The sequence below is a fragment of the Heloderma suspectum genome, chromosome 14 (assembly GCF_057233095.1).
Source record: "Heloderma suspectum isolate Gila_16-S chromosome 14, 16-S_ref, whole genome shotgun sequence".
Lineage (NCBI taxonomy): Eukaryota > Metazoa > Chordata > Lepidosauria > Squamata > Helodermatidae > Heloderma > Heloderma suspectum.
Genome location: NC_139471.1, coordinates 11529328 through 11540824, shown reverse-complemented (window position 1 = coordinate 11540824; position 11497 = coordinate 11529328). Strand labels below are relative to the sequence as shown.

The following is an 11497-nucleotide window of genomic DNA, read 5'->3' as shown; positions in this document are numbered from 1 at the left end:
CGCTGGACATCCCTTCGGTATGAAGGATGGTCATCTTAACCAATGAGCAATGCCACCTTGGTCCCTCCTGCTCTTGGCAGAAGGAGGCTGGGGTTTGTTTAGATGCTGTAAGGCAGCTTCCAAACAACACTAAACCAGCCCATCGGACCCTCTAATTCAGCACTGCCTAGCCCAGGGGTGGGAAACCTCTTTCAGGTCAAGGGCTGAATTCGGTTTTGGAGGAGCTCTTGGGGGCTGTGTGCCAGGGGTGGGTGGGTGGGGCCCAATTACCAAAAATAGCATATTTAAAACTCTTAAGGCCAGTAACTGCACCTTAGGAGAGGCATTTCATGCTTTTAGAATTGAGGATGGGGGGACATGCCAAAGCTGGAAAATCACCAAAGAATCAGCAGTCTAGGGAAAGGAATGTGGCCATCTGGGGAACTTCAGAAGGTTGGAGTGGGAGCTCAGGGGGGCCAGACTTGGCCTGAGGTTTACCAGCCCTACTTGAAGATGCCAGGAACTCAACATCGGGGCCGTCTTCAGGCAAAGCAGGGGCTCTACCGCTGAGTTATTCCCCACTTGTCAGCTCACTTGCTCTCCTGGTAAGCCACAAACCACATACACAGATATAGAAGGAGGAGCTTTTTGATTCAGCTGAGCCAGTCTTGGGTCAGGTTCACCTGCCCTGGAACGGAGATCTGACCGAATAGTGTTTTACCAAGTTCTTGCTTCCTATGGATCAGCCCCATGACTTACCAGGAAAGAGAATCGGTGGACAAATATGCACTACTGTGTTCTGTGGGTTATTATGCGCTACTGTGTTCTGGGGGTTATTATGCACTACTGTGTTCTGGGGGTTAATGGGACTGGGGCAGTGATGGTGTGAATCCCACCCCAATGCTCTCTAGTTCACCAGACCAGAGCAGACTGCAACTGGAAGGACCATCTGACCACCAGCTTCAGCCTTCTACAACGCAGGAACATTCAGGCCCAGCAGACATAAACCTGCCCCCTGTCCCACCCACCCCGCCCCCGCCCCACAGAGCACCAGGCTCCCAAGCAGAAAGCAAACCCAAGGCCACGGCTCATACCTGCAGAGGTAGTCACTTGTGTGCTGCAGAACAATGGGGATCAGAAGAATCTGGAAAGTGACTGCAGGCAGGTAGTGGTACAGGAACAGCGTCTTCTCCATCAGGAAGAAAGGGAGGTAGTTCACAGCCCAGCCGCCCACACAGAGGCCTCCAGCCAGCACCCACTGCTGCCACATCTCTGCCAATACAGGGAAGGATGGGGAAGAGGCCATATGATTTCCCCAAGTATGGGAGTGTTAGAATCTGAAGGGTAGTGGTGAAAGCTTCTAGTGTGCCCTGTCCCTCCATTGCCAACGTATACAGCAGGGACGGGCAGAAGGTAGATCTCTAGGGGATTTGTAGTAGACTAGCAAGGATTTCTGAGTCACAGCTGACTCAACAGCAGCAACAAAACGACTCCCTCCTGCACGCGCACGTGCACACACACTGCTGCAATGAAGAAAGCTTAAACAAAACCAGGAGTAGATTTGTGTGTGGAAGGACTGTGAGTTCCATTCAGTTCTGTACTCAAAACAAATTCCTGGGCTCAGAATTCTTTAATTCAAGGTCTGTTGCACCAGGCAACAGTCGATGGATCTCAGGGTTCCAGTAAAAAAAACCAGTGTAGACCTTCAAGCCTGAAGTCCGCCCACCCCTGCTATACAGGACCGCATCGTGAAGCAAAGGGCTGCATGTGCCCGATCTTGTCTGATCTCGGAAGCTAAGCAAGGTGAGCCCTGGTTAGTTCTTGGATAGGAGACCGCCTGGGAATCAGGCTTCCTGCGCTGAGCAGGGGGTTGGACTCGATGGTCTTCTACGCCCCTTCCAACCCTAAGATTCTATGTCTCTCAGTAGACCTGGCATTTAATTGCCAGCCACAGATGGAAACTACCACAGCCCGGTATGGTAAGCAGAGTCTGCCACTGGGAGTCCACAGCACGGGTGGGGAGCCAGTGTCCCTCCTGATGTTGCTGGGCTACAGCTCCCATCATCCCTGTTGGCTGGGGCAATATCTGGAGGGACACAGGTTCCGCACCTGTGGTCTACAGGTTGTATGTCGACCTGGCAGAGGGCCTGAGCTGGAAAATCTCACCAGGATGGCATGGGGCGGGAGGAAAAAGCAGCAAGAGGACTCGAAAACGACAAAGAGTCTTGTAGCAGCTTAAAGACTCCTTCGTTGTTCTTGCTGCAACAGGCTGGCCTGGCCACCCCTCTGGAAAACGTTCCTCAAAAGATCAGACCTTCAGGGATGTCACGGATGCTCCGTCGCCGCCGCAGCAGGTACCACAGGAGCAAGGCCACATACACAACAGTTGCCACGTTGGCTGAGGTCCAGGTCACAATGTTCCCCAGCAGGTGAATTTGGGCCTGCACAATCACAGTGAGAAAAAGCAACTCCTAAGAACACAGGAGCAGCCCTGCTGGATCAGACCAAGGGTCCAACTCGTCCAGCATCCTGGTCACACGGAGGCCAACCAGCTGCCCACGGGAAACCCACAAGCAGGAGTGCAACGGCACCCTCCCACTCACTGCCTCTGAGACTGGAAGTGGCATATAGTCCGACTCAAAGACGGACCTTGGAAGCACTGACTTGAGGCAAGACTCCAGAGCATGCGCAATGCTGCAGAAAAGAACCTGAAATGCAGCCAAATTGTTTGGGATGAGATATAAAACTGGTCTGAAATGCGGTGTTTGCACCTCCACGTGATATCTGTTACCTTTCCCTGACCTGAAGATTCAGTTCCATGCGGGAAAAGGCCTGCATTCAAGGATGGCAGCGTGTCATCACCTCACGCCCCCGCTGCAGCCGGACCTCCCCTCCCTCCCCAAGGAGGGCTTTCTGCCAGCATGGAGTTGTTATTTTTAGTAGTGTTTTATAGTGGCTTTTTTAATGAATTCTTGCCTTGGTTGGATTTTATCCTGAAAGATGGGGGGGGAGGAGGAGGAGGGAGAGTATTATTATTATTATTATTATTATATAGATTTGCAAGCCAATACAGCAGCTTCTAATCCTGACCTGTCTATATCACCAGTTACATCAGAACCATGGCTTAAATATTAGAGTTAGGGCTCTGCAAAATAAGCTAGATCCTAAGCTTTTGATTTTAAAGTTTTGCTATTTGTGGCTTTTATTCTATTTTATTGTAATATGATAGTTATTTTTATGTTTTTAAGCCAAGGCTTTTGGACCTCCTTCAGCCCCAGGGCCAAATTCCATTTTGGAGCCAAAGTACCAAAATTACCAGCATATTTCAGCGTCAAGCTTTTAGTGCCAGTCACTAAGCCGTAGGAGAGGTAGTTCAATCTTTTAGACTGGGGAAAAACTGCACACAAGCTGGAGATACCATTGAATGACTAGTGGTCCCGAGGGGGGGAGGGGGATGCCATCTGAGGAACCCCAGAGGGCCAAATTTGGCCCCCGTGCCTGAGGTTCTGTTCCCCTGTTCTAAGCAGTCCAGATAGCCTTTGTTCCAGGGTGGCACATAAATAATGTAAATAAATAATGTAAATAAATTACCCCTGAGGTGGAGTGGAACCAGTAGGCTATGTTGGTATCCATGGTGATCCAGTCCAAGGGAAAAGAGCTGTATTTATGCTCCGTATCCTCATTTTTCAGAGTTAGTATCTTCCACTAGAACAGAACAGTTGAGAATGTTTAGACTGCAGTAAACTACAATTGGTTCCCAGGCCTGATCCTGTATATCAATGCAAGCTACTGAATAAGGCAGTGTGTCCCATGAACCAGAATGCATGAACGTGATATATCACTTTGCTATCACGTGGTGATCTGGGGCCAGGACGAGTTCCTCCCTCACACTACACCAAAACCAAAATGATTTAAAAACCTGAAACCTTATGTGGCTCAGGACTGCAATACCGGATGAAGTGCCTCTCCCTCTAACTGTATGTTACGCTCATCATCTAAGGCCCTCCTTCAGGTGCCTCCTCGAAGGCAGCAACAAGGGAGAGGGCCTTCTTGGTGGTGGCCCCCCAACTGTGGAATGATCTCGCTGATGGGGCCCACCTGGAACCAACACTGTTATCTTTTTGGCTCCAGGTAAGACCTTCCTCTTCTCTCAGGCATTTGGCAGCATACAGTGAGATATATGTGTCTCTCTCTGTGTGGTGTCTGTCTATATGTTCGCACATAAATGATTTTTATAATGTATTTTTAAGGTTTTAAACTTTGTAAACTGCCCAGACAGCGTCAGCTATTGGGCGGTATAGAAATGTAATAAATGAAATGAAAATGCAACACGGAACCTGAGAAACATAATAATGTACATGCAAATCCATCTTGCAGAATTTATTCTAATGGGGGAATCTGGGCTTCCTGGTTGCAAAATGTAGGTTCTGGAATGAACACACAAAACTGACTTATACCAAGATAGGCTATTGCTTACACCAACTGAGAGAGGTGGGTTAGGACTGGACAGCGAGGGGTTCAAATCTCCACTCAGCCATAAAGGTCACTGGGGACAAACACTCACTCTTAGTCTAACCTACTTCACAGGGCTGTTGGGAAGATAAAATGGGAGGGAAGGAAGAAGAACCACATATACTGCCCTGAGCTCCTTGCACAAAGGGCAGGGCAAAAATGTAAACAATTAGCAACCGCAGGCAGCAGCTGTCCAGGGATCCCAGGTCTTTCCCAGCCCTGCCTATGGCCATGCTGGCTGGGAAGTGTGGGAGTTGTAGCCCAATGCATTTGGAGAGCACAGGTTGGAGAAAGCTGGCCTATGTAAATGCTGTTGAGTGAGACCACTGGTCCATCCAGCCCAATGGTGTCTACTCTTAATTCACAGTGGGCCAGTTCTCATGACACAACAGTCCACCGTGGGTTGTTTAACCCTTGGTAAGGCTGCAGGGCCTGCTAGCCTCCATTTTGCATACTCAACCCCCAACTGTGGGTTGTCCTGCCTTGCGAACCCAGCCATCATGAGCTACGTGAGGGTTAAACAGCCCTCACATAGCTTATGATGCGACGTAGGGTTATACGAGGGTTGTTTAACCCTCACAGAACCCACGGTGGATGGGTTCGCATGACATGACAACCCCAAGCCGGGGGTTGAATATGCAAAGTGGTGGCCAGCACACACCACAGCTCACTGTGGGCTGAACAGCCTCCCACTAAACGACCCACAGTGAATTGTTTAATCACGCGAACCAGGTCAGAGGCTCTCCAGGGAGGAATCTTCCATAGCCCTGCTCCCTGGAATCCTTTTAACTGAAGATACCAGATACGGGGGAAGGAATGCGGCTCCGTGATAAAGCACATGCTCTAGATTCCTGCCCGCAGAGCTGCTGCCAGTCAGCGTCAACAAGACTGAGCTAGAGGCATTGCTGGTCTGACTCAGTGTAAGGTAACCTCCTACGGACCTGGTACCTTCTGCATGCAAAGCCTGTGTTCTGCTGCTGACCCTTGGCTCATCCCTCTCTGTGCAAAATGCATAATAATGCCCCGGCTATTAATCTTACAATACATTTCCTACCTGCCCATGCAATGGCAACAATAAAATTTAAAAGCTATCTGAGCACCTGCCCCCATCCCCGCAGTAAGTTAATAAGCCCAAGGCCAGCCCCTTCTGTTGAGCTCCTGCAAAAGAGGCTAGCCTTTCCCTCTCTGATACTTTCCATCCAGAAAGGCTAACCTTCCCATTTCTGACACTTTCCATCCAAAGGGGCTAGCCTTTCCATCTGTGATACTTCGTTGTGTGAGAAACACCCTCGGCTCCTGGCTCCCTCCAGCCCTTTCTTTCACCTGTAGTTCTGTGAACTTGGCCATGAAGCTGAGGTTCTGGCTGATGCTGATCTGCGTGGGCGAGTGCAACTCCACCTCCCTTTCTTTCTGCTCTTGGCCTGGAAGAGTTTGAACAAATTCGTCTCAGATACAAGCAGAGGAACTGAGGCGGAAGAAGAGAGAGACTGCAAGCTTTTCTTCATCACCATTTTTTGAGTTCTCTAGAAACACACGGGGCTCTGGATGCGACTGACAGTCCAGACTGCTATAAGGTTGTCAGGACCGGATCACTTCTGTGCGGATCGCTTCTCCCCATAAAGTTTTTGTGACTGAATGGCTCTGAACGCTTCCCACACTTCATAACACTAAATCAGTGGTGCACAACCCACAGCCTGTGTCCAGTATCACCCATGGAGCCCTCTCCCCTGAGAGATCGAAGATAAGGGAAGCGTTTCCTTTGCTAGAACTAGTGTTGCTAGGGAAAGCCTGGGAATTTCCTTGCCAGCATGAGGGCCAACAAGGGAAACCCTTCTCTTCTCTGGGATCTCTCCTAAGAGATTTGAGATAAGGGAACTGTTTCCTTTACTAATGCTGGCAATAGAAAGCCCTTCAGGGAAGAGAGGAGGAAAGAATGTGTGTCTGTGGGGTGGGGTGTGTATGTAGATAGGGGAATGCAAATGAGTACATGTATGTTTGTGCATGTCTGAGTGTGTATATATCTGCATTTCTGAGTGTGTGAACGAGCATACGTGCATACGTGCATCTCCTGGCACACTGGCAGACACACCATTGTGGGTGGCAGCACCCAAAGAACAAGGCCCCCAGGCGGTGATCTTAAGCGTTGTAGCCCAACAACATCTGGAGACCCAAGGTTAGGAAAGGGGGAGGCTAACGGAGCAACTGCAGACGAGGTGGGACACTTTCCGAGAAGAGGCACGGAAAAGCATTGCGTGGAAGCGGTTATTTGCACCTGAGGATTAAGACAGCCTCTGTGGCCCAGAGCTAGTGAATCTAGTTTCCTCTGAAAAGGGAAAAGCTGGATGAGGGTCTAGAATGTTCTGTTTTAAACTGACTTTTCCCGTATCGGTGCTCTTCCACATTCCATAACATGCTCTGGTGGTAGCCTTTGGAAATTTTTTCCCCGATGATCTCCAGCTGCCGATAACCCCACTCGGGCAAAGATGCTCCACTGAGCTGGAGAAAAGAAAAACAGGGAAAGAAAAGCGTAGAGCGGGTGAGGTTGCTGGTGCCCAGCACCAGTGCAAAGACGACAGGACATTCCCAAACTCTGTGCAGCAAGAGAACAAATAGTGTGACGCGAGACATAAATCGGTTAAATAACTGAAGGCTCCCATGAGATCAGAGCAACATCCACAGAGGAAGTAGCCCGCTGTCTCTCTGCAGGAGTCATTATGGGAAACGTCAGGGAGCTGAATTCCAAACCCACCTTACCTTTAGCACTGCTGAGGTGTTCAGGTGGACAAGCCTTACTTCAGACAGGATTGTTTTCCAAATATCCGTATCCGAGTCCCGGTTCACAATTTCCTGCAATGGGAGGTTAGCGCTTGACTTTTGACCGTTATTATGGAAGAGCAGACTTGCGGCACAACTGCACAACACATCAGATACACTCAGAACCATCTCCAGAGGGGCATCTGCTCTGTCCCCCTAGACTGGCAAAGAGCCCCTCTGAAACAAAAGCGGGCCCACTTGATTTATTTCTAACTTTTGTATACCTTCCACTGGCACTGGAGGCAGGGCCATGCAAAATCTTTCACAGTCTGTCCTTTCCGATGCCTACCTAATGAATCCAAGGCAGTGATGTGGGGCAGAAAATTTCCCAGTGCTTTATTTTTCCATAGAAAAATTTCCATTTCGTAAGTTCATTAGTAACAATAAATGGATGCCAATTGCAAGTACAGGTGCAGTTTTAGATTGCAGACAAATGGGCGTCGACTTATCATGCACAGTTCTACCATGAATTAGTGTTGTCAACGGTTTTTGGTACCTTTGTTTTTGTTTCTCTTATATTTAAACAATGACAAGGAAGAAATCTTATTTATTGGCCTGATATTTTTAAAAGCATTCCAATAAAAAAAATGTGACCTGAAATATTTGAGGGGAAAGGCTTGTGGTCTATTGAGACCAAAAATTAACACCTTTTTTTTTTTAGCATTGTTATTTACTAAATACAAGTAAAATAAACATGCCACATTTGATTGCCCTGCAGGGCATCGAATGCAAACAGGTTTCTTTCCCTAGGCAAATTGCCCTACAGAATAAAATACGGCGTGTTTATTTTACTTTTATTTCGTAAACAATGCTAAAAAAAAACCAGTGGAGCTCATATTAGTTTTTTGTCCCAATACACCTCAAGAATTTGACTTGAAATATTTGAGGGGGAACATTAAAGCACACTGAAAATGATTTTAATGTTATATTACGCAGAATTTTATGACAATGCTTTAAAAAAATTAAGGGCAGTAAACAGCAATGCACTTCCTTTACACTGTGTAAATATAAGGGGAAAAAAACAAAGGTACCGAGAACTGTTTTTTGCATAGGAAAATTTTCCAATTCAACATTTCCCAGAAAACCCACATCACTAATCGAAGGGAAGGGGGAAAAGAGCTGTCCAGACCATGGTGCAATTAACAAGAAGAACAAAAAGGCTTTCAAAACTGCCAGGACTCTGCAGACCAGAATTGCTGGCAGTCGGGGAGGGGTGGGGGGCACTCCTTTCATTGCAGATCCTGAACGTTTTTGATAGGGAGCCAGCTCTCCCCGGGAGAAGCCCCACTCCTTAAGTTGCACACAAGAACACTGAAGGGGGAAGCATGGATCATCGTCGTCATAACTGTGCGGATGTGACTTAACCCTGCCCACTTCGGGGACGTTCCTCAGATCCGGCCGCTCTCTTTCCCGAAGGAGAAGTGTGACTCCTTCCCTCCCAGCAGCTACTTTCTACTTACCACTCTCCAGAGGTTCTGAGCTGGCATGGATATGTTGTAATCGATGTAACAGGAAACCTCTTGGGAGTGAGGGCTCAGAGGGGCAGCAACATCATGCCTGGAAAGACAGAAGAATGAAATGCACAGCCCGAAGTCCCCTGCAGTCTCCCAGTTATACAGGTATTTAGCATTCGATTTGCCCTAGACGTGGGGCTGCTTTTGGAGAAGGTTCGGAAATTGCAGTTAGTGAAGAATGCAGCTACTAGATTATTAACTGGGCGTTACGATCCCATTAGGCCTGTCTTATACCAACTGCGCTGGTTCCCGGTCTGTTTCCGGGCCTTATTCGAAGTGCTGGGTTTAGGGTTATGGATCAGTGTTCTGTAGCTACCTGTATATACCCATCCTGCCTGTGAACCTGCCAGAGGCATCTGGTGGGCCACTGTGGAGGAAAAGGATGGTGGGCTAGGCAGGCCCTTGGTGGGCAACATGTGGCCCTCCAGATGTTTTGGCCTACAACTCCCATAATCCCTCACCATTGGCTAGGGCTGATGGGAGGTGTAAGCCAAAACATCTGGAGGGTCCACCCTGAGATAACGGCAGCATTCACACAACACAATCGCCCACAGTACAATCACGACCCACGGTTCTACAACCCACACTCGTGAGTGTAGGTTAGCGTTTTGAGCGATCCCAGCTGACGTAGCTGAAGCACGTTGCACAGAGATTGATTTATTTATTACATTTATATCCCACCTTTTTCCCTCCTTAAGGAACCCAAGGTGGCTTACGTTCTCCTCCTCCTCCTCCATTTTATCCTGACAACAACCACCCTGTGAGGTAGGCTGTGCTGAGAGTCTGCGACTGGCTCAAAGTCACCCAGGGAGCTTCTGTGGCTGAGTGGGGACTAGAACTTGGATCTCCCAGCTCCCAGTCCAGCACTCTCGCTGCTATACCACACCAGCTCTCTACGGAACCAGCGCTAAGGAACACGACATGCCCCTTCTTGTCAATGTCCTCGTGGCATGTGGCGGTCAGAAGTCAGAGCATTGAGCCAGACAGGTCTAATCCAAGTTGGCAGTTCTTCTATTCTTGTCAGCAGTTGAGCTACGGTCTGAACCAGGCTGTTGAACCGTTAGAGAAGGAAGAGGAGCAGAGGACTTACGTGTTGAGGTAGCGCGTGGTGATCCCATGGACTAACTGGACGACGCTGCCGTGCCGCACAGGACGCGGCGGGTTACTTACTACCAGCTGCTGCCTGTTCCGGAGGCGTACCAGGAAGCAACAGATAAATTGGGATGAGTGAATGGGCGAAGAAGAGTAACATCCAGAAAGTCTGATAACTTTGCTTTGTCTATACAGGCTAGAACCATACAAGCATTAAGCCACAGAAGAAGTTGCACAATCATATCATTCCGTACTGGAAATAACCGAGCGTGTTTCAACCTTAGGCCTTCTTCAGTGGTCTAGTATATAAAAAGGTGTATGAACGGATATATAAAAGGACTTATATACCCATACGCCTGTTTGAATCCAAGCCTCAATACAGAACACTGCAGCGTCTCCACCATTTGAGGCGCAAATTCATGGACCTCGCCAAACCAAAAATAATATATACTCATGCCAAAGCAGATGCATCTCTGAATACTGTAAAACTGGAAGGGGCTTTAGGCTCCAACGTGAATAAACCATTCTGAAAAGGGCAAGAAAGTGGTGTCGTCGTAGACCAGAAGGTTAGCCAGAACACTAATGGAACCATGAGGGAGGCTTCCCTTCCAGGAAGCTACAAGCCGTCTTTTGCTGGTTTATTGCGTCTTGGTTTGGGGTTGGGCTATGCTACCTGTTTGGTCTGATCACTTGTACCAAGGCAGGGGGCCTTAACTTGCCTTAACGTGGCAAAACCACGGTGATTAGATAGGAAAGAGAGGAGAGTGGAAAGTGGGGGAAAACGACACCACAAGACTAAGCTGAAGAGTCAGGAGAGCCATGGAGGCACTTGGGAGGGAAGCAGAGCTCCGGGTGGCTATAAAGGAATCTGGAAGAATTGGTAATTTCATGGGACTTGCTGGTTTACAAGCGACAAGAAGCTGTGGAAGCATGAAGAGTTGGAAACAATCCACTACGTCAGCCTTCCAACTTCCAGATGTGTTGGATTACGACTTCCAGCATCTCCCAGCCAGCAGTCCCTGCTGGGGATGCTGGGGATTGTAGTCCAACACATCTGGTGGGCACCAGGTTGGAGAAGGTTGCACTATGTAATATACTTAATACATTTGGGGGTTCTCTGTGCTAAAAAAAACCCAATAATTTAAAATTCTGCAAAGCAACCCTGGTTCTGTGTCAAGTGAAGCTCCATTTTGCATAATGTACACAGGTTGCCGATGGAGCAATGTGCATAAATGTATCTTATTTTGCAAAAATTCTTCTCAAATTTACACTTTTTTGCAATATTGTATTCTGCTTTCACCAGTTACCAAACACAGACTAAATTATGGGCAAGGGGGGATGCAGCAGACGGCAGGCCCAGTCCAGCCACCAGAAATTGGTCCAACTGTCCCTCTAGCTTCTGAGATTTCGGCAGGAGTTGCTTATACCATTTCAAGCCCATCCTCACAACCGTAAGGTCTAGAAACTTGCTCTTTTACAAAAATAAAAGCTGGGAGTGCCAGGAAATTATGTTCTATGCCCAGTATCACATTCTGTGGGCTTTGTGCTGTGCCCATGGAAAGACTGCATAGCTACAACCCGGCATG

The 11497-nt window shown here is 48.3% G+C and overlaps 1 protein-coding gene across 9 annotated transcripts in view; it reads right to left on the bottom strand.

Annotated features, from left to right (window-relative positions):
* Nucleotides 1-11497, bottom strand: part of POMT1 (protein O-mannosyltransferase 1) — a 28585-nt gene that overhangs the window by 2636 nt on the left and 14452 nt on the right. For all 9 annotated transcript variants that reach the window (XR_014785851.1, XR_014785853.1, XR_014785852.1 and 6 more), the window contains 8 exons: nucleotides 9910-10002; nucleotides 8766-8862; nucleotides 7246-7338; nucleotides 6867-6987; nucleotides 5815-5912; nucleotides 3571-3684; nucleotides 2294-2420; nucleotides 1074-1251 (listed from right to left, as the gene is read on the bottom strand). Coding sequence is in view for 6 of the 9 variants with exons in the window: in XM_084820613.1 (XP_084676739.1) it covers nucleotides 1074-1251; nucleotides 2294-2420; nucleotides 3571-3684; nucleotides 5815-5912; nucleotides 6867-6987; nucleotides 7246-7338; nucleotides 8766-8862; nucleotides 9910-10002 (921 nt within the window). In the remaining 3 variants the exon portion in view is untranslated. The remainder of the gene's footprint in view (nucleotides 1-1073; nucleotides 1252-2293; nucleotides 2421-3570; nucleotides 3685-5814; nucleotides 5913-6866; nucleotides 6988-7245; nucleotides 7339-8765; nucleotides 8863-9909; nucleotides 10003-11497) is intronic.